This window comes from Lynx canadensis, chromosome D3 (assembly GCF_007474595.2).
Source record: "Lynx canadensis isolate LIC74 chromosome D3, mLynCan4.pri.v2, whole genome shotgun sequence".
Taxonomy (NCBI): domain Eukaryota; kingdom Metazoa; phylum Chordata; class Mammalia; order Carnivora; family Felidae; genus Lynx; species Lynx canadensis.
The window spans coordinates 60,589,957-60,615,775 of NC_044314.2; the positions used below are offsets into that span (position 1 = coordinate 60,589,957).

A 25,819-nucleotide genomic window follows, 5' to 3' on the forward strand; every position below is an offset into this window, starting at 1 on the left:
TTTAGAGATTGAAATTTTGGTCTTAGGTATAGAGTAATGGAAATTACTTAACGAATAGAGTGTTCTGAGCTACTTCAGAACCTTCTGGGGACAAAATCTAGACTAACCATTGGAGGTCCCATGAAGATGTCCCAAGAAGCAGTGTGGCTGGTGTTGAAGGATGGCCTCATTAATGTGGGTGCACCCACATTAAATACCACAGGTATTTAAACTTGAAACGATGCTCTAAGCTAATGAAAAATAGCTTTTTTTTACAAAAAATTCTTCTTCCTCCAAACAATGTAGGCTTCCAAGAACTAATCACTTGTGCACACTGTCCTAAAGCACCTTTATCGCAAGTAATTGATTTAAGCAAGCCAGGGAAATGTAAGGCTGTTATCCCTAACTGTGAAATTCAACGTATTCTTCCTTGTTGAATACTGTGATTCTCTGTCTGCCCCTCTCTCCTGCTCCTGCTTGCTCCCTCTCCCTTTCTCAAAACAACAACAAAACTAACAGATAGAAACTGCTTCTCAGGACCAGGCCCCATGCCTCGGGGACACTGCTAGGAATAGAGGGGGCAGAACAGGTGCCGATGAGAAGAGAGAACCATGTAGAGGCTGGGTGGGCCTCATGGAGAGGTGAGCAGAGCTGGGGGCTTCAGAATGGAAGACATATTGTGGACACTCCGGGACTGTGGGAGGGGTCTCCAGAGTCGCAGAGCTAGAAGAGCCATCCCCTGACCCAAAAGTTGGGAAACCTAGTGCCACACCCCAAGGAGCCACAGAAAAGGGCTGTACTTAAATACAGTATCAAATTCGTATCAGTAAAAAAGAATAAAGAGCAGAATCAGGTCCCTAGAGACAATACAAGTTTACCAGAAAGGCATGGCCGCAACAACACGGGTGAAAGCTATAACCCAGTATTTCAAACAGACGAAAATAAATTAGCAATTAATACAAGACACCAAAGAACAATAGAAATCAGGATTTGAAAGCCAGTGAAAAAGGAAAATAATCATTTTAGAAAGGATCACTGAACTAGAAGGACAATATGACAGTTCTGGCAAGGGACAGGGTCACCTTACGGATGGAGCCACGTTACAGATGGGGTCACCTATGCACAGGGTCACCTTATGGAAAGGGTAGGCTGAGAGAGGAAGGCTGCGGCTATACAGTCGGGGAGGGAGGCAGACGCTGGTGCTCAGGGGTCCCGGGGGGACCAGACTGAACAGTAAAAGAGGTAAATGCAGCAGCTGGGACCGAGCAAGGCTGGTAACGAGGACGCCTGGCCCCTATGGCCGAGGGTCTGGCTCACCCTGCCCGGCTCCCTGCCTCATTGGGACATGGACCAGATGGGGGTGAGGGGAACCTAGAACAGGTGGTGGAGGATCGATGCTGAGTATTATGTCTGGCTTCAAAACCAGCTGCGGCAGCAGGGGGCCGGATCTCCTGCGTCTTACTCTTCCCTCATAAGGGAACTAAGTCCTCACAATCTTCTTACGAGAAGCCAGCGGGTCTGAGTGGCCCAAGGATAGACAGTGATGGATACTGCAGTCTCCACGAATGCCCTCTGCACGCCCACACGCCCGTGCTCACGGGTCCAAGGCTGTGCCTCTCCTTCCGGGGAGTAGGCTCCCGCCTCATCAAAGGTGAAACCCGCACAGGAGTGGCGGTGGCAACAACTTGCTGTTCCAGCATCCAGTTGCCATGCCCTTGCCCGGGACGAGGCAGAACCACCCCAGATCTCAAGTGCCCTGAAGGGTTGGGTGACGTTCAGCTGCAGCTGCGTGATGGGGCAGCACGTCCTCTGCTCAATCCTGCCTTCCTTGCTGACCAGTGTAACTCCCGGGACCACTGCCCCAAAACGTCCTTGGTCCAGGCTGTTCATAGTTCGGAGGGCCGTCTCCAGAGAACCCAATCTAAGGTGGCAGGCCATTTTCCAAGGAGCGTCCGCCGGGCCGGGGCTTGGAAACGTGGCTGGCTACAGTACGACGATCCCTTCATGTTGGTCAGATACGTGGGGCTGAGAGGGGACAGGGCCTGCTGGCCCGGGGGTTCCCTGCCCAACGGTGGCCTGGCCAGGCCTGCGGACCTCCCTCGTTGTCTGCCATTTCCACTCTGGCACATGCCTCCCAGAGGAAGCGCCTCCTTTCTACAATCCTTTATTTCTATCTTTTATATTTCCTTCTATACCCCCCTCCCCCCACACATACAGGAAGCTTCTCTTGAACCCTGGAAATTGCTCTCTTGAAGAGCATTACCATTCTGGTATAGTTTGACTTTCCACTTTCTTCTCGGGAGGATTTCCTACTTCTCTTTCCTGAATGTGTCATAACCTGCTCTCTGGAAACTCCCTCGAGCTGCCCTGTTTCAAAGAAAGAGTTCACAACCAGGAATACGCACAATGATTCTTCGTGTTGTTGGGAAATCAGAGTGTGGGCCACAGTTTGTGGTCTGAGTTTACTGCTACGACGACTGGAGGAGCTGATTGCCACAGGGTGGGAAGTACGCTGGCTTTCCCGCCTGAAGAAAAATATGCACCCGTTCTCTAGAAGACACCGAACACCGTCCGATCTGTGTTTTTTTTAAAGCTCCATATTCCCTTACCATGGTTTTTTTAAACTCCTTGTACACAGTATTGAAAATAGTAATTTTTTCCTACTTCACGCAAAGGAGGCAGAATGAAGACTATTCTTGAAATGGCTTTGCAAGATGTGCTTTATTTTAAGTCAGTCCTGAACCCAGACTACATAGGATCATTTTTTTTGGACATGTTCTAGTCCATTTAATGACTCCTCAGAACTGTATTTTAATACAGAATGAAAACTACATTTCAGTCATAAATTTTCATGCTACATTGTTATTTAATGAAGAGGTTTGTATTACCAATAATAATAATTTAAGAAAAGGCCGTTTTTTTTTTATTTCCCCAAGCTCAATATACATATTTCTTCCATAACTATGAACTTAAAAAACCCGTCTCAGATGTAAAAATGTGAATTGGAATATGTAAACTCTTCGATATACCTGAAAAACAGGAAGGAAAATGTCACATACTGGAAAAAACCATTGCCTTAAATCATCGAAATGGGAAAAAGCGTGTTGAGGGATGGGGAAAAAGGTAGAAGGGCGTTCATGACCTCAGTTGGGAAAGAGTTACAGAGTCAGAGATTTCCACACCCAGCTGGGCGCCATTTTCATCCTTCTGCCTGGAGCCTGTGTCTGAGGAGGAGCCGAACTCTGGAGCATAACAGCCGCCACTGAAGCGAGTCATTTGCTGGGCCTCGACAAAACCGGTGTCCCCATTTTTGTTTGCTGCTTTTTTTTCTTTTTTCCTGAGAAGTCACTGGTGTTTAATGGAAAGATTTTTTTTTTTTTTTTTTTTTTTTTTTTTTACTAGTCTTCAGTTAAGATAAGGCAGTAAGAGTGTCACTAATGTTAACTTTTTGCTTAGAATGAGGCTCGTTCGTCCACTGGTATCTTCATGGGTCTTTGGCTCCCTCTCTTGTTCCCCCCCCGCCCCTGCCCCAGAAATCTCTTCAGGAGTTTCAGCCCCTAATGCTGTTGCATATTTTCGGGGCGTGCTGAGGCCCATCTGTTCTCCCCACAGCAGCTTCCCCGTTGGCAACAGGGTGCGGCCTACTGAACTAGAGCATCTCTTCAGGAAGTGTGCGGGCTCCGCACAGAAAACCATGGGCAACTGTCCTTTTCCCTTCTTCTCTCCTGTTTCTCTGAGGGAGGAGACCCATAAATGATTCCTTTGCATCGTCAATCAGAATGCAAGACACTGTTGACTATATCATAAAACAAATAGCCCTGATTTTGGAGAAATGGAGTTACAAATAACATTTTCAACAGCGCCTTCATTTACAAGGTAGCTTAGACTGCAGAAGGAAGTCAGCTCCTTTTGACCACCTGTCAGAAGAGAAACCATTTCCATCCAACTAGAAATGCTTAGCTCTTATGAGGATATTGTGCTTTTTTTAAAATTCAAATGTTAATTTGATCTGCAGTCTGTGTCTTAAAAGCATCAATTTGTTTTTTTCTCTAGTCCATTTGATCATGGTTTCTGGTGAGCGGTACAGGAATATTAATTTGGCATAGAGATCTTCCTCGAGTTCCAGTTCCCCTGTCTCTCGAACTAAAAAAATATCTGTGCACAACTTCAGAATTCGGTCCACATTTGGAAGCTCTTCAAACATGATGGAGTGAGAAATCCCACTGAAGAATTCACGGACAAACTTTCCCAATCACAAGGACAACCGAAGCATACAATCCCATGATACTGGGGGAAAAAAAAAAAAGGTAGCTAGAAATTGTATCTACCAGTTAAACACAGTTAATAGAAAAACGTCTAAAAGAAAAAAATAACAAAATTTCTCTAGAGTTTTTCCCTTTGGTGAAAACATTTACTCTGTTTATTAAAAAGGTAATTCAGGGGCACCTGGGTGGCTCAGTTGGGTAAGCAGCCAACTTCAGCTCAGGTCATGATCTCGCGGTCTGTGAGTTCAAGCCCTGCATAGGGCTCTGTGCTGACAGCTCAGAGCCTGGAGCCTGCTTCCGATTCTGTGTTTGCCTCTCTCTCTGCCCTTCCCTGCTTGCTCTCTGGCTCTCTCTCTCTCTCTCTCTCAAAAATAGTAAACATTAAAAAAAAACTTTTTTAAAGGTAATTCATATTCCTTGTGTAAACACACTTTATACACTACACTGCTTTAAGACTTGAAAAATAAAAGTGCCAAAAAAATCTCAATTCTGGAAACAACCAATGCTAGTAGTCTCATGCATGAACTTCAGGGGGTTTTACTGCAAATATTATATAAAGAAACCACATAATATACTTGATAGAAATGCAATTGTACTATATATACTTTTCTGCACCTAGCTATTTATTTTAATACTATAATTCTGCATAGACCATTGACTTCTTAACAGACTTTCATGTCTTGTAGGGGATGTGTGTGTCTTAGAATGTAAGCATCAGAACACGGTAAAATGATAGCATCAGACCATTTTGGACATTGGACCATGTCCAAAATTGCGATGCTTGACTGAGCATCTGCTGAGGTCAGAAGGCAATCTATACGGAAAAGAGATAACCCTACACCAATTTCTAAGTTTAAACATTGACTTACATCAAACGTAACAGGAAGACGTGGAGTCAAGAAACCAGAAATATGACTTCTAGTCCTGTCCTTAATGTGTTTATTCACCCCAGGCATTTTGACTTCTTTGGGACTCTGGTTCTTTTTTTTTTTTAATTTTTTTTCAACGTTTTTTATTTTTTTGGGACAGAGAGAAACAGAGCATGAACGGGGGAGGGGCAGAGAGAGAGGGAGACACAGCATCGGAAACAGGCTCCAGGCTCCGAGCCATCAGCCCAGAGCCTGACGCGGGGCTCGAACTCACAGACCGCGAGATCGTGACCTGGCTGAAGTCGGACGCTTAACCGACTGCGCCACCCAGGCGCCCCTGGGACTCTGGTTCTTGAAGGGCCAATGATCTATGAATTTTAACACTGCAGCTGTTAAGTTCAAGAATTTTAGGAAGGTACAAAGCTTCCCATCAACTTTATATGACACAGAAGTAGGCTCTTGTGACTGCTAACTGAAATGCGTCCTTACCCATAGCCAGCCAGGAACCCCAGACTGGGCGGGCTGACTTTGTCATTGAAGACCACCAGTTCCAAGGCCTGAGCGTGCTGATTGTATATTCTGTTTCCAGTCAGGTTGAGAACCCACCACTCACTGTTAGATTTAGTTGTATTGTCTCTGGACAAAATGATGGTGATATTCATGAAGTTATTTTCTGCAAGACGAGAAAAATGAAACCAAGTTAGCATGAGCATATTAGATTCAATGCACGCAAACAATTGTCAGATGGCAGAACCTGATTACCACTATCTGTAGCGTGTGATGCCAGGATGAGTAGGGCACATGTTAACAGTGTGAGTGGAGAAAGAAAAGTGGGCCGCAGGTGTACATAAGGTTTCTCCTTGTCGCTAAAGAGGACGCTCACTGTTGCTAAGTGAGCATGGCAGCCATATCACAGAGAGAGAGCAAAGACCCACGTGATATATACGTGAGTATCACACGTGCTTAATATACATGAGTATATTTCTTTGGTAATAATTCCAAGCAACTAGTTAGACATTTAAAAACCCAAATCACTGACTTTTTATTGACTTGACTAATCCAATCATATTACTAGCATTTATTGAGTGTCTTCTGGGAGGAAGGCCCTCTGTTAGGTGATCAGGGGTTACAGAGTTGAATACAGCACAATTCCATATCTCAATGGGAACAGGCCATGTACATGAGCACAACTTATGGGCAAGTGGCAACCACTATTAGACCTGTGCTGACAAGGAGAGAACAATTCTGGTTGGTAGGATCCATGAGGGCTTCCCAGATGACATGACTTCTGAGTTGAATTTTGCTGAGAACATCAGTAAAGTGGAGATGGAGAGGGAGAGGAGGTTATTTCCGCAAGGATTGATGGCATGAAGCTCAGAAAAGTTCTGAAAACCCGTGATGTGTGGTTAATGATTGCTTGTGTTGGAGCTTAGGGTGAATATGGAAGAACAGTAAAAGGGCCAACAGAAAGCTTGGAGATCTCTGTGTAGGCCTTTCTAAGAAAATACCACCAGTGCCAATGATAATATGGCCTCCACTGAGAATCATGGTGGTGGACTATAAACTCTGTGAGGGTGGGGGCCGTGGCTGCATTATTTCCTGCTAAATTCCTAGATCAAAGGAATCTAGGACAGTGTGTGGCAATGTAAGTCTACTGGATGGATGGATGGATGGATGGATGGATGGATGGAGAGTGAGGCAGGAGACTCATAAAGATAAAGAAACCCCTCCTCAAGAAGAATGTGAACCACTGAGAATGCTCAGGAAGAAAAAGAACCTTGGTTCTGAAGTCTAGAGAGTTCTGAAGGGGGACATGTGGCCCATGTTTGGATCTAGTTTGTCCACGTACTGGTTGTATAACCTTTGCTGAGTAATTCACACACTGGGCCTTGGTTCCCCCTTTGCAAACTGGTGATAACCACCAACGTATGCTAAATAGGCCTTATGGTAAAGATCAGAGAGAACTCAGTAAAGCTAATCAGAGAAGTTGTTGTGTCGGCAGGACCTGAGAACACCAAGACCTGTGGTGTGGGGAAGGGGGACTTCACAGGCTGAACCTCATGAGGAAGAAATGCATAGAGATGTGGGGGCCCGCCCACACTTGTCTTCGGAACCTCTATGCTGCCTCTACTTCTTGAGATCTCCATGGGGGCGTCTACCTGTTTACCTACGCAATCCCCATCTTTCCAGCTAAACACGAACCATGTAGAACCTTGTCTCCAGTGCCTGGCATACTGCCTGGTGACAATGAGCAACCCATGTTGGCAAAGGAATGAATGTGACTTGGATATATACCGCATTGTCCTTCTACTTTTACCATCCATACCCATCTGTTCTGGTCCAGGCAACTGATGAAGTCAAACAATGCTTCATAATTAATGCTTAAGAATTCCATATCATCATCTTACTACCATCTCTGTTATTTGGGGTAAATACAGTCCCTAGAGACTACTGTTGATACTTAACGACCCTTGGGCTGAATCACGCACATTTCCTGCTACCTTTTTATTGTTCTTATCGTGGGGCCTTCATATTTAATACTGCATGAGGCCATTTTCTGCCTAAGATATGGACGTTAATAGAAACAAGTAAACAGACTAAGGCACTAAATGTGGATTTAAGCCCATCAAGTTCTATATCAATGAAAACAATGAAGAATATGGCTTCTGGTGACTGACTGATTCCTTCTGGCTGTGGAATGCAGCTGGGAGTCTCATGCTTCCTATAAGCTCTGTCTCACAGAGACAGAAAACTGGAAAGAAGCTCGAGAAAGGTTGAAAATGCCAACTGTAGAAGTTGAATAAAAGAAGGTTAAAAAAAAAGTTCTGAAATAATTCCTTCTCAGCCTTACCAGACAAAAGTTGCTTTATAGGTTTCGAATTCGAATCACTAGGTGCTTTCACGTAATATGGGTAGATCTTTTCTATAGTCCTGTATGTTAAAAAAAAAAAAAGGAGGGGAAGCGTAATTAAGTTTTAGTTGTTTTACCCACATAAAATTGATTTTTTTTGTTGCTACTTTGACCTCATATCAAACGATAATGGTGAATCTTTGTATATGTATACAATATGATGTCATCGCAATTTATGGGTTCCATTATAACTAGAATTCTCTGAAGCCAAAAAATTTTACCTGTTTCTATTCGAATACTCAAGTAAACTCTGTACATGAGCAGTTTATGACTTGAAAACTGCTACAGAGATTTTCCATGACTGTGACTGTTTCTGAAGCAAGGGACTGTCTTTCTTGCTAGGATCTAGGTCTGTACTCTCTCTCTCTAGATATATCTATAATCAAGTGGACAGCATGAATCTATCTAGTGACAAGACTGAGGCTTGAGGTGAGAACTAGTGGCCTGGACCTAACCCTCCCTCTGCCAAGGACAAGCTAAGTGACCTGAGCAGGTCGCTGTGTCTTTCTAGGCCTGCCTGTTCTCTCATGAAATAATGGGGGAGGAACTGACAGTCTTTGAGGTTCCTTCAACTTTAGTGATTACCAAAGGCTGTCGTAGGGAGCACGTCTGAGGACTGCATCACGGAGGCTTATATTCACTGCATTAAAGTGGGGCCAAGGCAGACTGGAGGTCAGAACTAGGCATTGGCTGGTGGATGTCTGGAGTACTTCATTTAGTGGTTTTACACCAATAGCATTTTTTCTCCCTCCTGCTTAGAATCTAGACATCACAGCTTATATCTGTTTGAAGTGGAGTACTTATACGGCAGGAGAATATATTAAGATGTAGATCCCCCCCCCCAAATTTCCTTTTACCCCTTATCTTCCCCTCATCTCCCATCCATTCAATGACCCCAGGCCAGGGGGTCATAGTAGAGGAGGGGTATCCCAGGGGCTTTCTCTGGCTTTTGGTGATTATGGTCAGATAAGAGCAAAGTTTGCTACCCAGGAACAAGGTCAGTACTCCCAGGGCTAGGTGGACAGAGTACCGGGGGAGGAAAACAGAGCTGCCTTAATGTAACACAATGAGGCCTCCAAGTAGAGATTGACTTGAGTTACTGAAGAAAGTTGCATTTCTGGTATACGTGAGTTTGCAGATGCAGATTTTGTACCAGATATATCCATCTATTAAAGCTAATTAACAGGAGCAATCACTTACACCGGTGTTCTTGAACTTTCCGTGTTGTTGCCGGCTATCATTTTAGCTATATGTTCTCGTGTGGTATTTTTAAGAGGAAAAGAAAGCTTATCGGTTGCAATTTCTGCCTTTGCACCCAAACTCATGTTTCTGTGAAGAGAAATAAAAAGGCTCAATGTCAGTGATTACTTGGAAGTCTAGAAGAGACGTTCAAAAATTCACTTGACTCTTCATTTTATTAATCTCACCAAGTCTTCCTTGGATCCACAACTGTCACCCCCAACCTTTTCTGTCCACCTCACCTTTACGTCCAGCTTCTTAGACAACCAAGTTAGTAAAGCCCGGGGAGGCCACAAACACCTTTAAAACAGATGGCAGGTGAGAGGGCAGAGTCTGTTGACTAGAAGAGAAACCGTCTTGATGCTCTGATAATGAGTTTCTGAAACACTTTTTTTTTTATTAATCTAGTGAGGTTAGTCTCCATGGTGACTAATAGAATCCATGCTTTTAAAGAATGTTCCATCAAGAGTTGATCTTTAATATTGTTATTATTTATTATTATTATTATTTTGGTAGCTCTTCAAAGAAAAGGCTAGAAAGTGAATTTTGGCAGTACAGAATTTCATGTGAGGAATTTGGGATGTTCTAAAGGAGAAAATAAGATGACAGAAAGAGTTCTTTCAATTCTGAACAGCCCCCTTTCAGATATTTCTTTACTGTTTCCTTGTAAGTTCACTTTAGATTGGAGAAGCCTTCTTCTGTACCTATCGGAATTCTTTCTTCATTTTATCCTAGAAGCCAGGAACCATGAACCCAATGAACCTGTCACTTGACTGCTGGCATAGAATCCTGAATCACAAGACTATGACAAATACAAACAAACAAACACTAAGCCAACCAACTAGTGTATTGTGTTGAGGTTCCCTGATTGCTTCACTAACACATTGGGCTTCTGAATGCAAGAACTTTTCTTAAGACACGCTCATGAATGGATAAGGAAGATGTGGGGTGTGTGTGTGTGTGTATGGAATATTACTCAGCGGTAAAAAGGAATGAAATCTTGTCATTTGCACAGACATGGATGGAGCTAGAGAGTATTATGTTAAGCAAAATAAGTCTGTCAGAGAAAGAAAAATACCATATGATTTCGCTCATGTGCAGGATTTAAGAAACAAAATAAGTGAGCAAAGGGGAAAAAAAGAGAGAGGCAAACCAGGAAAGGGACTCTTAGCCACAGAGAACAAACCGACGGTTACCAGAGGGGAGGTGGGTGGGGGGATGGGTGAAATAGGTGATGGGGATTAAGGAGGGCACTTGTGAGGTGCACCGGGTGTTGTATGGAAGTGAAGAATCCCTATGCTGTACAGCTGAAACTAATATTACACTGTGTGTTAACTAACTGAGTTTAAATACAAACTTAACAGAGATCAACAAGTGCAGTAGTGGCCACGTGCTGGCCATGGGCTCAGGTTAGGTAAGAAGGAATCTCTCTCAGCTCTCCCATCTTGGGACTCCCAGGCTGCTCTCACATCTCCTGCTTAGAGAAAAGATCTGACAGGACCTCCCTACGTTGGAGGGATTCGAGTGAGAATTCGGGTTCCCGAGACTGCCAATTCTTTATTGCTAAGACCAAATGTCCACCTTTCAGGGAAATCTTACAATCATCCAGACCATTTCATTTTATAAGTCATGACACTTTTTCTTTTTGCTTTACCTCTCTCTCTCTCTCATTCACAAAACTCACTGCCAGCCTCTCTTTAAAAGCTGGAGTGAGTAGAAAAAAGGAAAACTAAGAAGTTCTTATTTTTGTCAGAGATTCCTAGGCAAACTGTTATTTAGTAAACACAGATGTTAGCTGTAGCATCGAGTGAACGTTCCCAAAGTGTAACGTCAGCTATAAACCACATCCATCGACTTTTTCTTTACTTCTATCCACCCACCCCCACCCCGAGTTTAGATTGGGGGGAAAGGGGAAATTATGCACGGAAATACAGTAACTACCTCTGAATACTCCATGAAAAAACAACAGAGAAGCTACTATTGGGGTCCATGAGTTCGCTTATCATTTTCTGCTTACTGGGAGGGCTGATGGTCCACAAAGAATTTGAGTTTCCTTCCAGTTCTGCTACAGTTATGTCTTCTTTTTCATAATTTTCCAGAAATTGCATAGCACCCTGTATGCGCACAAATACACATGCATAAATAGATCATATATATGGTGATGTACAAATAAAAATTTTTCAAAAATGTTTATTTAGTTTTGAGAGAGAGACACAGCGCGAGCAGGGGAGGGGCAGAGAGAGAGGGAGACAGAATCTGAAGCAGGCTCCAGGCTCTGAGCTGTCAGCACAGAGCCCGACGTGGGGCTCGAACCCACCAACCTTGAGATCATAACCTGAGCCGAAGTCGGACGCCCAACGGACTGAGCCACCCATGTGCCCCCTGTGGTGATGTACAAATAAAGTGATTACTGTTCTTTGTAACTGGCTACATGAAGGGGAATTCTTAGTAAGGAAGGGCAATTTTTACAGTGCATGGTCTTCATGCTCAATTGCACTATTCTGTTCCCCTCCCCACAGGGATGGGCAGCCCGAGTGCCGTGGAGCAATCTTGGTGATGTTGCCTCACCAATACAGCTATGGGATCATCCCAACTCATCAATAAAGAAAAGACAAATGACTTGGTGTCATTTTCCTCCCCATTAAGAAGAAAATGTATCAACTATTGGGGTGTTCCCTCTCACCACCCAGTCAAATTTAATCCACCCACAATATCCTGGTCCTGTCTTCACAGCTGCACATCCCTCAAGATTAGTTTTGGCAGTGTGCATTAGAGGCTGATAATTTTATAAAGGAGATAAGCATCTGTGTGCCTAATCATTTTCTTTAAATACAAAGTATTATTTGTAAAGCAAATTTTAATTCTGAAAGCTCGATTTATCATGTGATTAAAAGTTTGTAAGGTAGGGAAGAGAATACATCAGCCACAACTTTACCACCAGGGCATCACCGCTGTGATATATGGCAGGAAATGTAGATTTCATTTGTTTTCATTTAAAAAATAGGAATGTGTGTCCTTTTTCACTTAGGTTTTATCTTGAGAAATGTTCACGCCATGCAGAGTCTCTGCAATGACTATTTTGTATTATGAAAGACGCTGCTCGGAAAATATTCAGAAGACATAGCATGTAAATAAAATGAAAAGTGGTGGTCCCCTTCTCCCACGCCGACCGCCCTAGGGCAGCCAGTGCCTATCAAATTCACTTGATACATCTGCCATAACTTATTTAACCTGTCCCTAGTTATGAAGCCCTCAGTGGCTTCCAGCTTTTACTAATGCAGAGAATGCCAGCACACGCAAGGGCCTGCGTAGAGCTTTTCCAACATTTTGAATGACTCCCTTGATATAGATTCTCAGATTAGACCTACCCATCAAAGGGGTCAGTATCTACTACAATTAAAAAAAAAATTAAAAATATGAAAGAGGACCTACATCTGTTAAACTTACATTAAAATGTCCCGAATTACAATTACGTTTATTAACACATATCCAATGATACGGACATAATGGCTCAGAGTATCGAAGGGGCCAGTGGCCAGAAATGCGCTGCGGACCCCTGGTAACCCCTGAAAAGTCCCTCCCACCACCACAGGCCATGACAGAGGAGTGAACAAAATGACAAGCAGTGAGCTCACCTTTCGTCTAGAAAGGTCTTCACAGAGATCTACTACATGCGTTTACTTACAGTGTCCCTAGAAAAAGCTTTCATAAATTTATTAAACTTGGGCTGATCCATAACTTTCAACTGGCTTTGCTGTGCACTCATTGTGAAAATAGGCTGGAAAACAAAGAAACAAGGTGCCGTTAGCCCTCCAAGGCCCGTCTCTGCATCCTGGGTTCAAAGAACAATATTTCCGCCGTGTTATCGCCCCCCCGGGTACCCGAGGGCAGCCGGCCTCAGAGCTCTCTTTTTGAAGTGATTACCCAACCAGAACAAAACGATTCTTTCACTGTCCTCGGTGCTTTACCTATCTCATACATCACGTATTTGCTGACCAGCCGAAATGTAGGGAGGAATCTGGAGCACCAAAGCTAACTCCACATCCTGTGGCTGTTCATCGGGAAAGGCGCCGGCAGGTGAGTGAGCCCTGGGGGAGGTGCACAGCGGTTACCTGGTACCCTCCCAGGGTGATTGTGACCGAGACGTCCAGGGGCTGGTTGATGACCCCCGCCACAGATTTGATCAAGGACATGAAGAGAAGGGGAAACCAGACGATGCAGATGAGCAGAACGATGATCATGCCTCCCATGCCATACTTCACCACTTTCTTCTTCTTCTGCCCCCGGGGCTGCGGGTATCTCTGCAACAGAGGGGTCACACCGGGCTCAGGCTTCTGGCCCCGAGAAGCAGGCGGGGTCTGGGTCGGGGAGGAGGGGTGCGCGCTCTTGCCGCGGGACCCGACTGAGTCCTGATTCTGCTCAGTTCGCTCAGGTCACTCTAGGAAATTAAGTAGTGATGTGAAGCTCTAAGGAGCACCCAACACGTCCCCACGGTGGTGCCGCGAGGGACCAATGGGACCCGAGGGACTTTCTCCTTAAAACTGTGTTGGTTTTGGCTGGTGATGAACCTATGGACCGATGGATCAAATACTGCTGAACAAAGCCTCTGCTTTCAAGGGATCATGTGGGAGAAAGACATTTTACTGCAAATTCCTGAATATTCCAAAGCTGTGCCTATCAACCACCTGCTCTTGGTGGGTGGAAAAAAGTTTTTCACTTCATTCATGACACACGTTGTCAGAAGGCAGTGTGGTTCAAGCCCTGCAATACGATCTATATGATCAGAAGAGCCCTCTCTCTCGGCCGCCAGGACTCCACGCGGGTCCTCAGCGGGGGCTGTGCTGAACAGCAGGAACTGGGGGTGGTGGCAGAAGTGTGCGTCACCTGAGGGACCTGCTCTCTCCTACAAAAGCAGTGCGTTTGGGAGGGATGGGATCACTTCCATCAGCTTTGTTAGGGACCCGCCAAGCACTGCTCCTAAGCAAGGCGCAAGGAGCCAGCTTTGGTGTCCGGAATCAAAAGGGCTTCAGACATGCACGTGTAATCCTTGCTTAAATGTTGCTTCTCCGTGACCTTTTTGCCTTCCAGGGTCAGCCCCTGAAGCTGGGCTGCATTACCCCCACTCCCCAGCCTGGTGGTGAGATTTATCCTGGGGGGCACAATCCCTCAGGAGGCAGCCATTCATTTCGCTAGAGGTGAGGTAAGGAAAACTCATCCACATTCTGCCTGCAGGCGCTGAGCTCACGTGACAAGCGACAAACAAGGACAGAGGTCTGGGAGCCAGCACTGCTACAATGGCTCTATGGGCCCTGGCCGTCCGTGATTGCTGAAGTCAGGCCTGGAAGTATAGGGCGGGGGCTGGACGGGGGGCACGGGAGCCAGTATGGGCAGCATTATGGATTCTGTGCTCAGGAGATAGTGCCTCTCAGTGGCTGTGCTCTGAGTTAGGGCACGATGTTCAGATCCAGCACTGTATTTCGGTATCTTGGCACTGGAATTTGAGGCCACTGACTATAATTTTCTATTGCGAAAGAAACACTGCAGTATTGGGAGAATTTCAGATATATATTCACACACACACAGGCTTGCTTTTTCATCTTTTTCTCCGGGAGGCAAGTTGAGACAAGCGGCCTCTCATCCTCACGCAGGAGCGCTCAGGCACAAGGTGGCCAAGTGTTTTGTTGGTTCAAGACTTTTCTCTGCTAAGAACAGCCTGGGTCTCTTCTGACTGTAGTGGTGCCATATCGGTTCCTCTCCTGGAGGCCACCCTTTGAGGCTCACTGCCAAAATCCCCAGAACCTCCCCCTCCTGCTCTCCCCCTTCTCCTGCTCAGCCCCGGGGCAGGACAGGGCCAGCACCTCTGGACCTCTCTCTAACTCTGAGGCTACTTCCCCCTTCACCTTTCAAAGGGACCGTCCCCTTCCTGTCCTGCACTGCCTGTCACCCCTTTCCTGGGTAAGTCAATGCTCTTCTGGGTCTCCCAGTTTGCATAACCTTCCAGGCTCCATTTCCAATCAGCTTCCTAAAGTGTTTTGGGACGTGGCTGCCTGGAAACCATTGGAAACGAGGACTGGGACCGAGTGGCCTGCATTTGTGAGTGCTCCTGTGCCAACACTCTGCCTTTGAGGAAATTGTTCCGGCTTCATAAAGTGTGTTCATAAAGCCCCTGGAGCACAGCACATTCGACTTGGAAGAATCCCCAAGAAAAGTTACTTCATTTTTTTCTTTTAGCATTTATTTATTTTTGAGAGACAGAGTACGAGCAGGGGAGGGGAAGAGAGAGAGGGAGACACAGAGTTTGAAGCAGGCTGCAGGCTCCGAGCCGTCGGCACAGAGCCCGACACGGGGCCCGAACTCACAAACCGCCAGATCGTGACCTGAGCCGAAGTCGGACACTTAACCGAATGAGCCACCCAGGCGCCCCAAGAAAATTTACTTTGAAAAGCAGCTTCCTCTTCGGCTTTATACTGGACAGGAGACGGTCACTGGTAACGTTTCTGTCTCTGATGGGACGGAGTAAAAACGCGTGCCAGATTCGCCTGGACTCCCCCGACACTGACCTCCCACACACCTAAGTTCCTTAGCAAATTGTACTACGTGTGATTTAAAAGGCTCTTATTCTGAAATAGCCAGCGACTGAGCATAAGATAGAAGTACATATTTAAGTAGAGGTGATACATTGAAATGAGGCTCTTTATTTCTTGAAGATAAAATGACAACAATAATCGTAAACCTTTGTGGGGAGGAATGCTTCGTGTTCTAGGGCACAGCAAACCCTGTCCTTCACAAGGACGACGGGCAATGGCTGTGACTTCCTCACTATAGTATTAAGAAGGTTGTCGGGGCGCCTGGGTGGCTCAGTCGGTTAAGCATCTGACTTCAGCTCAGGTCATGATCTCACGGTTGGTGGGTTCGAGCCCTGGGTCGGGCTCTGTGCTGACAGCTCGGAGCCTGGAGCCTGCTTCAGATTCTGTGTCTCCCTCTCTCTCTCTCTGCCCCTCCCCCGCTCATGCTCTGGCTCTTTCTCTCTCTCAAAAATGAATAAACATTAAAAAAAAAACCTGAAAAAAAAAAGATGGTTGTCACCTGTTGGCTCAAGCAGTGAAAAGCTTGTAAGAGCTAACAAATGGGGCAGTCACAGCTGCTCCCATGAAAGGTGGCCCTGTATCGATGTGGGACAGTAACGTGAGCTCTGATTCAGAAACCCCCACCTGAGGACTCCCCTCCCATTCATCCAGAGGAAGTAGTATCTCACGGTTTCCAGTGCTCAGTGGACAGGCTCCGGGTTTTAGGATGCCGTCCTTCCCTCCTGCTGTCAACAGATAAGTTCGTCTACTTCATGCGGAAGCCAGGCTATGTGGTGTGCAGTCGGCTCACCACATCTTTCCCCAGCTTCCCGCAGGATGGCCACTCCTCTTTGCCACTACTAACTTATTCACCCACGCCTCTGGTCCCACGCTTCCCGAGGCCCCCCACCCAGACCTTTATCCTTTGGCTTCGATGCTAAGAATTTTTCTTTTTCTTTTTTTCTACCGTTCTTTCCCTTACCATCTACAGAGGTTCAGATCCTCTCTATTCCGAAATTATCTTCTCCACTTGCCTGTCTCTTGAACCGCTTCTCTCTCGGGCCTTTCTCTGGCCTGTGCCTGCTCCCTCTGGAACAGCAGCCACAGGATGACCCTGGGCAAGTCCGTCCAGCGACATGCAGCCCAAACTGCCGACCCGCAGAATTGTGAGCAAAGAAAATGGTTGTGATTTTTTTAAGTTTATTTATTTTGAGAGACCGAGCACGAGCAGGGGAGGAGCAGAGAGAGCAGGGGACAGAGGACCTGAAGTGGGCTCTGTGCTGACAGCAGGGAGCCCAACGTGGGGCTTGAACCCACATGACCGGAGCCGAAGTCAGAGGCTCAACCAACTGAGCCACCCAAGTGCCCCCCAAACGGTGGTTATTTTTAAACCACTAAGTTTGATGTAGTTTGATAAGCAGCAATAGACAACTGATATGATAAACTGCTGAATGAATAGATCTAGGACCCACGCTTCCCAGCACAGAGGTTTCAGGATGTAAATTCTCCTCTGTGTGACGGTGTAGATGCGGACACCTCTGGGCAGCAGCCACCTCCTGAGGCAGCCAGTCTGTGATGGGGTAGCTTCGACCGTTAGGAAGTTCGTCAGATGCCACGGAAGCTTACTAGGGCTTTTGCCAACCTGTCTCAACTCTGTTATCTTGCGTCTTCTAGACAAATTCAAACTTTCCCATTTCTCACTATTTCAAATAGTTAAAAGCGGCTATTGTCTTTGCCTCCTTCCATTTGTTTTTCTACTTCCGACAGAACAATTCTTGGTTCTTCCCGCTTTTCTTCACTGGTCACGATTTCTGGATGCTTTACCGCCATGACTGTTACCTTCAAAGTCCCTTTGGTAGAATATCTGCCATATTCTGTCATTTTATCAGCTTCTCTGCTCCTTACGAATGAGGACAAGCGAGCAGATTTTAAGTTTGCTGCCAGCCCTGTCTCCTTTACTCTCACAAACCCCACAAATACAGGAGCCGCAGGTCAGTGGGACCCGTGATTATGAAACTGGAACTCCAAGAAGCAGCAGCAGAACATACTAGAAATTATATACACCGGAGGGAACTTTTTCAAGGAGGGTATTATCAAGAAGAGAAACAAAAAAGGGATACTTTCTACCACCTCAGCCAACGCTTGTTGAGCCATTGCCACTGCTGTTATGACTCCTGTTTCCGACGTTAAGCTTTTGCAAAAAATCCAATAAATAACAGTACTTGTAACCGTATTCAAACTTTAATATTCAGCCTAACAGAATAAGCAAATATTTGCACTTCGATTTCCTTTGCACAAGGAAGTTATATTGTCCCGTCGCTCATCAAAGAGTGAATCAGAGGGTGAGCCTGAGTCCAAGCCACCTGACCCCACTTTTCTCCATCCTACCACATTCCCTTCTGCTCCCAAATGAGCCATTTAAGAATTATGGGGTCACAGAGCAATATATCACTTCTTCTTTTAAAAATAACTACAATATAGGCTGGCCAAAAGAAGAACACATCTGGATGCCATTGCTGACTAAGGCAGCAGTGAGTCCAAAATTCCCAAGTCCACCGGGGTGGAAACCAATGGGACAGTCACAGGTCCTCACCATTTTTGCCCCCTGCCTCCATGTATTTGGCCACAAAGCTTGCAGAGATTCACATGAATCCTATACCCAGCCTGGATGGAAGGGAAACGAAAAGGGGTAAGGCATTTTTATTGGCTTACTTTTTCAGACTCCCGCCAACACTTCAGGATGAATATGTGAGCGTAGATGTCCTCCACACAGATCCAGCTGGAGAGGCTCAAGGTCGTGTCTGTCCACACCCAGTCCATCACAGCCCTCAGCTCAGTCAGAAAGGGAACGAGGCGGAACCTGCCAGAAACCACATCTTGCTAGAGAGGCAGTTGTGGGGTGGCCCCCGTCATCCTCCCAACCCCGGGAGCTCATGTAGTTCCTTATTGTTTTAGCCCCTATGACTTGGGAAAAATCCTCAAGGTGACCCTTATGGTAAAATTAACTTGGAATACAACTGCTTCTCATCTTAAGTCAACGTATGAATTAGTATTTTCCATTCTTTTTTCTATTTTTTCTTTTTGCTGATGGTCTTAACAAATTAGGATTGCCTTTTAAATAAGTTTGAAGGTGTCCTCTCCCATGTCTCTCATCAAAGTCTTGTGGTTTTCATTGCCCAGATCTTTTCATTTCTTTGGTTAAATTTATTTCTAAGTATTTCATTGTTTTTTGGTGCTATTATGAATGGGATAGTTTTCTTTATTTTTTCTTTTCTGATGTTTTGTTTTTAGCGTATGCAAACACCACTGATTTCTGCATGTTGGTTTTATATCCTGCAACTTTACGATGAATTCATTGATTACTTACAACCGTGTTGCGGTTGATTCTTTAGGATTTTCTACATTTAAGGTAATATCTTCTGCAAAAAGACCCATCATTTTACATTTTAAAACGTGTATGTGGTTTATGTTATGAGAATCTGTCGGTCGCGGGATTATTGAGTACTGGGGTTTTGCTGTTGAATGAGCTAGGAAAAGTTGTACACCTGATACGTGAAAGCTGAGGGGAGACGAGAGATGTCAGAGGGAGCAGGACATGGGGTTGGGGGCACACAGTAGACTTAGTAGATGGTGGACTGAGTAGCTGCCTCAGGTTAATAAGATTCTGGCCTTACGTTCTCATATTTGGGAATGGGTTGGCGTGGGCTCCTCTCTGGCCTAGGAACTATTCCCTGTTTCTTGACTAACACAGGGCTTCTCCCAGCTGGAGACCTAGGTTCACCCTAGGCTCTTCAGAGCAGCTTGGGTTATACTCGGAAATTCTCCCCTAGGCCACTCAGCTCTGCCAAGTGAACACTAATCCAGCCCATTGAAGAAATATCAGGCCATGCACAGAGAACACCACTAAGTGACTGACCGAGCACACTCCACACCTCTTCTGTGACTAAGTCACCTGTCGCCAGGTCTGGTACAACCAAGGAGCCAGCGGTGCCATGAGCAGCCTCACCTTCCGGGCCGTGGTATGATCTTCATTGGAACACAGAGGAGATACTACCAACGAAATTCTTACACGGAAGAGCCGATAGGCCTTGTCTAGTAGCTAACTTACTACCAGGGACAAGCAAGTCATGTGGCATTCAGGTTGACGTTAGGTGGAATAAATGGCCCTCTTCAACGGAGGAACGCATTGTATACACAAAATTCTGAGGGGATCTTCAAATAGTACAAATGCCGAATTTCTGTTCCATTGTGCCCAGAAATACATTAATACCTAAGGATCGTGTATCCCTGGTTTTCATCCTGAAATGTTAGCACAGTAATTATGCAGGATCCAGTAATAGAAAATTAACCCATGTGGATAATTCTAGAACTCTATGCTGACCAGGTGTGTGGCAACTACACCTAGAAAGGCTATTTCAAGAGGCGTATCTGTCTTTTGCCAAAAGTCATAAGAGTTCTGTGATGATCTAAATTGCCACATCACCCTTTTTGCACCTTCCTGTTTCTTCCCAAGGAAACAAGTGCCTTTCTATTGCCAGCCTCCCCTCTGTGAGTGTGACAACACAGAGTGTCCTTCCTTACCCTTGAAACAAGAAGAGGTTGACATAATTGTAGCTCTTGGTGAGGAAGTTTCCAAGGACTCGCGTTGGGTAGCCACAACGGATTTGGTAGGCAGACAACCCAAAGTAAACACATTTCACAAAGTACCAAAGCTGAGCAACCAGGTTCTGGCTGAATTTCCTAAAGCGCAAAAACATAAAAGTGAAATAATGGAATATTCTTCTGGTATAAGAGCATACCAGTTTAGGATTCAAAAAAAAAAAAAAAGTCGAATTGCCCCTGTGGCATGTAGAGCCAGTTCAGTCAATTGTAAGGAATTCTCTGCACCTAGTAGTAGATCACTTCGAAGGCAAACAGCAGGGTAAGAAAGTCTCATAATTAAAAACAATTCTACAAATGGTGCCTCCAATGTGTTAGTGCATAATTCAGTTGTTTAGGCCATGAATAAACTAATTTCTTTTTAAGCACATTTATTAATGAACATTTTCTCACAATGTGAAAGATGCTGCTACCGTGATCCAAATTAAAGTTCATCAAAAAGATGTATTTTTTGTTTTTTACTTCAAAGGACCTGTAATTTGGAAGATGTAGGAGGAGGTATCCTGAGGAATGAATCCCCCCCTTTTTTGCTATCCATCTATAAAGGCAGGTTGTGGATTAACAAAGTTTCAACACCCTTGGTTCCAGTGGTGTTTATAACCTATTGCGTTTGTTCCTCAAGCCATCATGCTCAAGACGTCTGTCTTCCTTTGAAGACTTTCCCTAGCTCTGAAAATCTATGATTCCATGATCTAACATTCTTTTCTCCAATGACATCTTCAGCAGTCGAAATGGTAGTCCCTTTTGCCAAGACTTCTGTACCATCTTCCCTGTGTTTAAAGTTAAGAGCAACACTTAAAGCTTCCTCTTTATTCCTCTTTATGTTTCAGATTCGTCGTCTTAACTTTTAATTCTGACATTAGAAGAAGACATGTGTTATTTTTTTTTTTTAACTGAAAATACTATTTAGTTGACCAGATCTAAGAACCAGCCAGGGATGCACTGGCCCATGTATCTCAGGGACCTGGGGACCTCTATGTGGATCTCAACAACTGGAAATCTTAAAAGTATTTCTTAGAAGTGTCTTCCCCTGTAGAGAAACCAGCTTTGGTATTTCAGGTCCTAATGTGTTAAATACACTTGACCATGATCTAGCACTTGATAAACATATCAGAACTTTACAGAGAGCCAATATCATTATTAATAAACATATCAGAACTTTACAGAGAGCCAATATCAACTATTCCTTCCCTCTCCCTTTCTAGGGACTGTCTCTATTGGTGTAATAGTAAGAAAGAACATTCTTTCAGCTTTCCAGGGAAATGTCCTTGGATTTTACAAATAATTCATATGAAAACTGCATGAGGAAAAATTGTTATCTATCAAAATTATAATCAAAATTACAAAACTGTAGGGCGCCTAGGTGGCTGAGTTGGTTGAGCATCTGACTTCGGCTCAGGTCATGATCTCACAGCTTGTGAGTTTGAGCCCCACGTCGGGCTCTGTGCTGACAGCTCAGAGCCTGGAGCCTGCTTCGGATTCTGTGTCTCCCTCTCTCTCTGCCTCTAACCCACTCGCATCCTGTCTCTGTCTCTCTTAAAAATATATAAACATTAAAAAAATAAAAAAAAAAGGTTATAAAACTGTGTTGTCTTCTATCCCTTATAAAAGGACCAACCCATGTTGTGATGACTACCGGGTGTTGTATGTAAATTTCAAAATCACTAAATCATACATTTGAAACTAATATTACACTGTATGTTATGCTAACTAACTGGAATTTAAATAAAAACTTGAAAAAATAAATGAACATTTCCCTTCCTTCAACCTTAAAGTGAATCAACTTGGAATAAGTTAATCAGTGGTTCCTGAAGTAATCCTGTTATATCTAATAGGAACATTAAGGTTGTCCCACAGTGAAGGACTTTTTCTTTTGGTGGTCTCTCCATCCTTTATTACTAGCAGCTGGAGTTATGCCTTACTCACCAATCTGTCCCCCACGGCACCAGCCACACAGCACTTTGTAGACTATAGGCAACCACTGAAAGTTTGTGGACTAAATAAATCACGTGCCCACACACAGAAAAAATCACTTATCAGATGAATTATTTAAAATATTGGAGCTTCCTGATGCTGAATATTATAACTGGTAGCCATAATTTTTTTTTCTGTGTAGTTTCAACTCCTAATCTGTTCCTTCTTTTATTCTTTTCCTGTTTTGAAAAGGATTTAGATAACATAACTATTAATGACTGCTTTCTTTTGCACAGTAATGAGTAAAATTTTTAGCAACAATATCTGGAGGAGGAAAAATGAATCTGGGATGTTAACAAGTGATGGCAGCATGGCTTGAAATGACATGAAATTATATTGTCACTGACATGCTGGCAATGTAGACTCAAGGCTCACCAATCCTAATATATCTTGAATTAAATGTCCAAAAATAAAGATAGGGTAATCCATTGCACTAGGAATGACCATTAGGTGAGGCTCAAAAGTGAGATCCAATGAGACAGAAATGATCTCTGTGGCCATTTTTTTTTTTTGGTAATATTTATAGCAGCTTTATTTGTAATTGCCAAAGAACTATAAACAACCCCAATGTCCTTCAACTGTTGTATATTTAAACACTCTTTGGTACATTTACATGATAGAATACTACTGACCAACAAAAAATAATTAAGTACTGATACATGCAACAACATGGATGAATGTCAAATATATTATGCCAAGTGAAAAAAGCCAGCCTTAAAAGCCATAGGACGTGTGATCCATTTAAATGACATTCTGAGAAAGGCAAAATTGTAGGGACAGAAAATGGATGTACCAGAAGCTAGAGGTGAGGGATAAGCCTCTGTCTACAAAGGGCATAGGAGATTTTATATATAACATTATATAATATTTATAATATAATTATACTAACTATACTAATATAATATAACATTATATTAGTCTTAGGTGTGCAGCTATGGGCATAGTGTTAGTATCATAGTGCCTCAATCTCTGGAATCCCATCATGTGGTCCTTCCCAGATGGGGATAGGTCTCTGCTTTATTCACGTTAGTGTTATGCCCCTTTTCACCTGGTCTACTGCCCTAGACATAGCAGGTACTCAATAAATGAGAAACTGAGTTGAAGTTTTCATTAATTCAGGTATTATAACAAACATTCCAGCTCTATTTGGTTTGCAAGGTATTGTTGCTTAATGCCCAGAACCTGTGAATATATTACCTTTCATTTTTTTTAAAAAAAAAAATTTGAGAGATTCATTTTTGAGAGACAGAACATGAGTAGGGGAGGGGCAGAGAGACAAGGAGACACAGAATCTGAGGCAGGCTCCAGGCTCTGAGCTGTCAGCACAGAGCCCGATGTGGGGCTCAAGCTCACGAACTGTGAGATGATGACCTGAGCTAAAGTAGGACACTTAACCAACTGAGCCACCCAGGTGCCCCTGTTAACTTTCAAAGAAAAAGAAGGCTTTATAGTTGAGATTAGATTAAGGACCTTGAAGTAGGGAGATCGCCCAGGTTATCCAGGTGGGCTGATTCTAATCAATGAGCTCTTAATGGAAGAAATCTTTCTCAGCTGCGGTCAGAGGGAACCATGATGGTGGAGGAAGGGAAAGAGTGAAGCAATGAGAAGAGGACTCCACTCACTGATGTTGGCTTCGAAGACTGAGGCCGGGCCATGAGCCAAGGAAGGCTAGCACCTCAAGAAGCTAGAAAAGGCAAGGAAACGGATTCTCCCCTAGAGCCTTTAGAAAGGAATGCAGCCCTGCCTACCCCTTGATTTTAGTCCAGCGTAAGAGATAAATTCATTCTGTTTTAAGCCCTAAGTTTGTGGCAATTTGTTACAGCATCAATTGGAAACTCATACCAGCAGGAATAACCCAACTATTTGGTAATTTGATCCTGCTGAAGGATTCTCCATGGCCTCTCCATTGCCCTATTTCTGGAAACACCAGTCTCTATGAACTTTTCTATCAGGACATGGCAACATCCATGCTCTGGAACTCTGTTCTGGGGATGGAAAAATCAAATCCTTTTCACAACTGCACAACGAATTGTAGGTTGTATTATTTCAAGAAATCTGCTTGGTAGTGAGCACCGCCCCCACCATGGGAGGTGGGGTGTAGCATACAGTAGGGTCAAGAGGTCTGTGATTGGGATCTGGTCTCACCACTAGCCAACTGAGTGACTTTGGGGACACCACTCTTCTGTATGGGTTTTACCTATCTTCATCTGTGAAGTTAGCAGGTCTAGAAAGCTTTTTAAGGTCCCTTTCATCTCTGAAATTAAGAGTTTCTAGGAAGGCTGGTGGAGAATGCCCATTGATGCTCTTAAATGTCACAGAGATAACATTCATCATCTAACTACCATGGCTTTTGAATGTGGTTTGCTTCTCTGAGTTGATATGTATATAGAATTATTTATAGAGAAAAGCGCATTTATTTCACTTTAAAGACTAACAAATAAGATCCACAATGTCCTTACAAAGTATTTTAACAAAATACTGGTCTTTTAACAAAAAGCTTGCCTTAATCTGAATTATTTTTATCAGCTGAGATATGTTTACTCTCCCCATACACAGTATAGTGTGAAGGACTTATTTGGCTGTTGGTATTTTTCTGGGTAACAATTCTTTATTTACTTAGTTTTACTTCAGACTCATGGGAAATATCCTAACTCCATTTTTGCTTTTACAATATTTGCATTGCCACCAAAATCAAAAGGTCACAGCCTAACCATCCAGGTGAGAGTAGACAGGTAGCTGAAGCATTGTCAGGACAGAGTTGAATTTCCTCGTTAAGGATGCCATTTGAGTCAAGTTATGAACCACATAAGTGAGACCAGTTTTCATTACTTTCTAGTCACTCTTCGGAAAATGGCATTGGCCAGCCAGATTGCCATGTTATTCACAAGGCTTGGCCAGGAATGACCCTTGAGGTATGATAAAAAGATCAGCTTCTTGTAAAACATGAAGACTTTTAATGATATGTTCATTAAAAAGATCATTCCTATTACATTATATGGGTGCTTCCATGTCCCCTTCTGTTCACCCTTTGTTCCCATAATGTCCTACTTATAGCAGTCTCCCTTGTTTCTCTTTCATTCATTGGCGCATCCATTTGTTCATGTGTTTGGCACCGACTCGGTCCCAAGTAGTGTTTCTGGTGGAAGCAACCTGGGAAATCTAAAGGGTGAGGAGGAAGAGTGGGTTGGAGGCAGGAGAGAAGGGCAGTGAACAAGGTCCCATGAGGTGTAGGAGGACATGGCGCCCTCAATATGACTGGACCTTAGAGCTCAGGGAGAGAGGGAAAGGCAGCAGACAGCCACCTCCAAGGATCTCACTGGCCCTTTCCCCATTGAACTTTAGGCTGCTCTTTTTATG

At 44.2% G+C, this 25,819-nt stretch overlaps 1 protein-coding gene across 1 annotated transcript in view; it reads right to left on the reverse strand.

Moving 5' to 3' along the window:
- Positions 1 to 4,211: 4,211 nt before the first annotated feature.
- PIEZO2 (piezo type mechanosensitive ion channel component 2) overlaps positions 4,212 to 25,819 on the reverse strand; it is a 33,124-nt gene continuing 11,516 nt past the window's right edge. Inside the window, exons 8-16 of the mRNA XM_030335819.1 lie at positions 20,411 to 20,569; positions 18,542 to 18,689; positions 13,376 to 13,564; positions 12,949 to 13,041; positions 11,205 to 11,377; positions 9,225 to 9,353; positions 7,965 to 8,044; positions 5,603 to 5,786; positions 4,212 to 4,266 (exon numbers count right to left, since the gene is read on the reverse strand). Of these exons, the coding sequence (XP_030191679.1) occupies positions 4,212 to 4,266; positions 5,603 to 5,786; positions 7,965 to 8,044; positions 9,225 to 9,353; positions 11,205 to 11,377; positions 12,949 to 13,041; positions 13,376 to 13,564; positions 18,542 to 18,689; positions 20,411 to 20,569 (1,210 nt within the window). The remainder of the gene's footprint in view (positions 4,267 to 5,602; positions 5,787 to 7,964; positions 8,045 to 9,224; positions 9,354 to 11,204; positions 11,378 to 12,948; positions 13,042 to 13,375; positions 13,565 to 18,541; positions 18,690 to 20,410; positions 20,570 to 25,819) is intronic.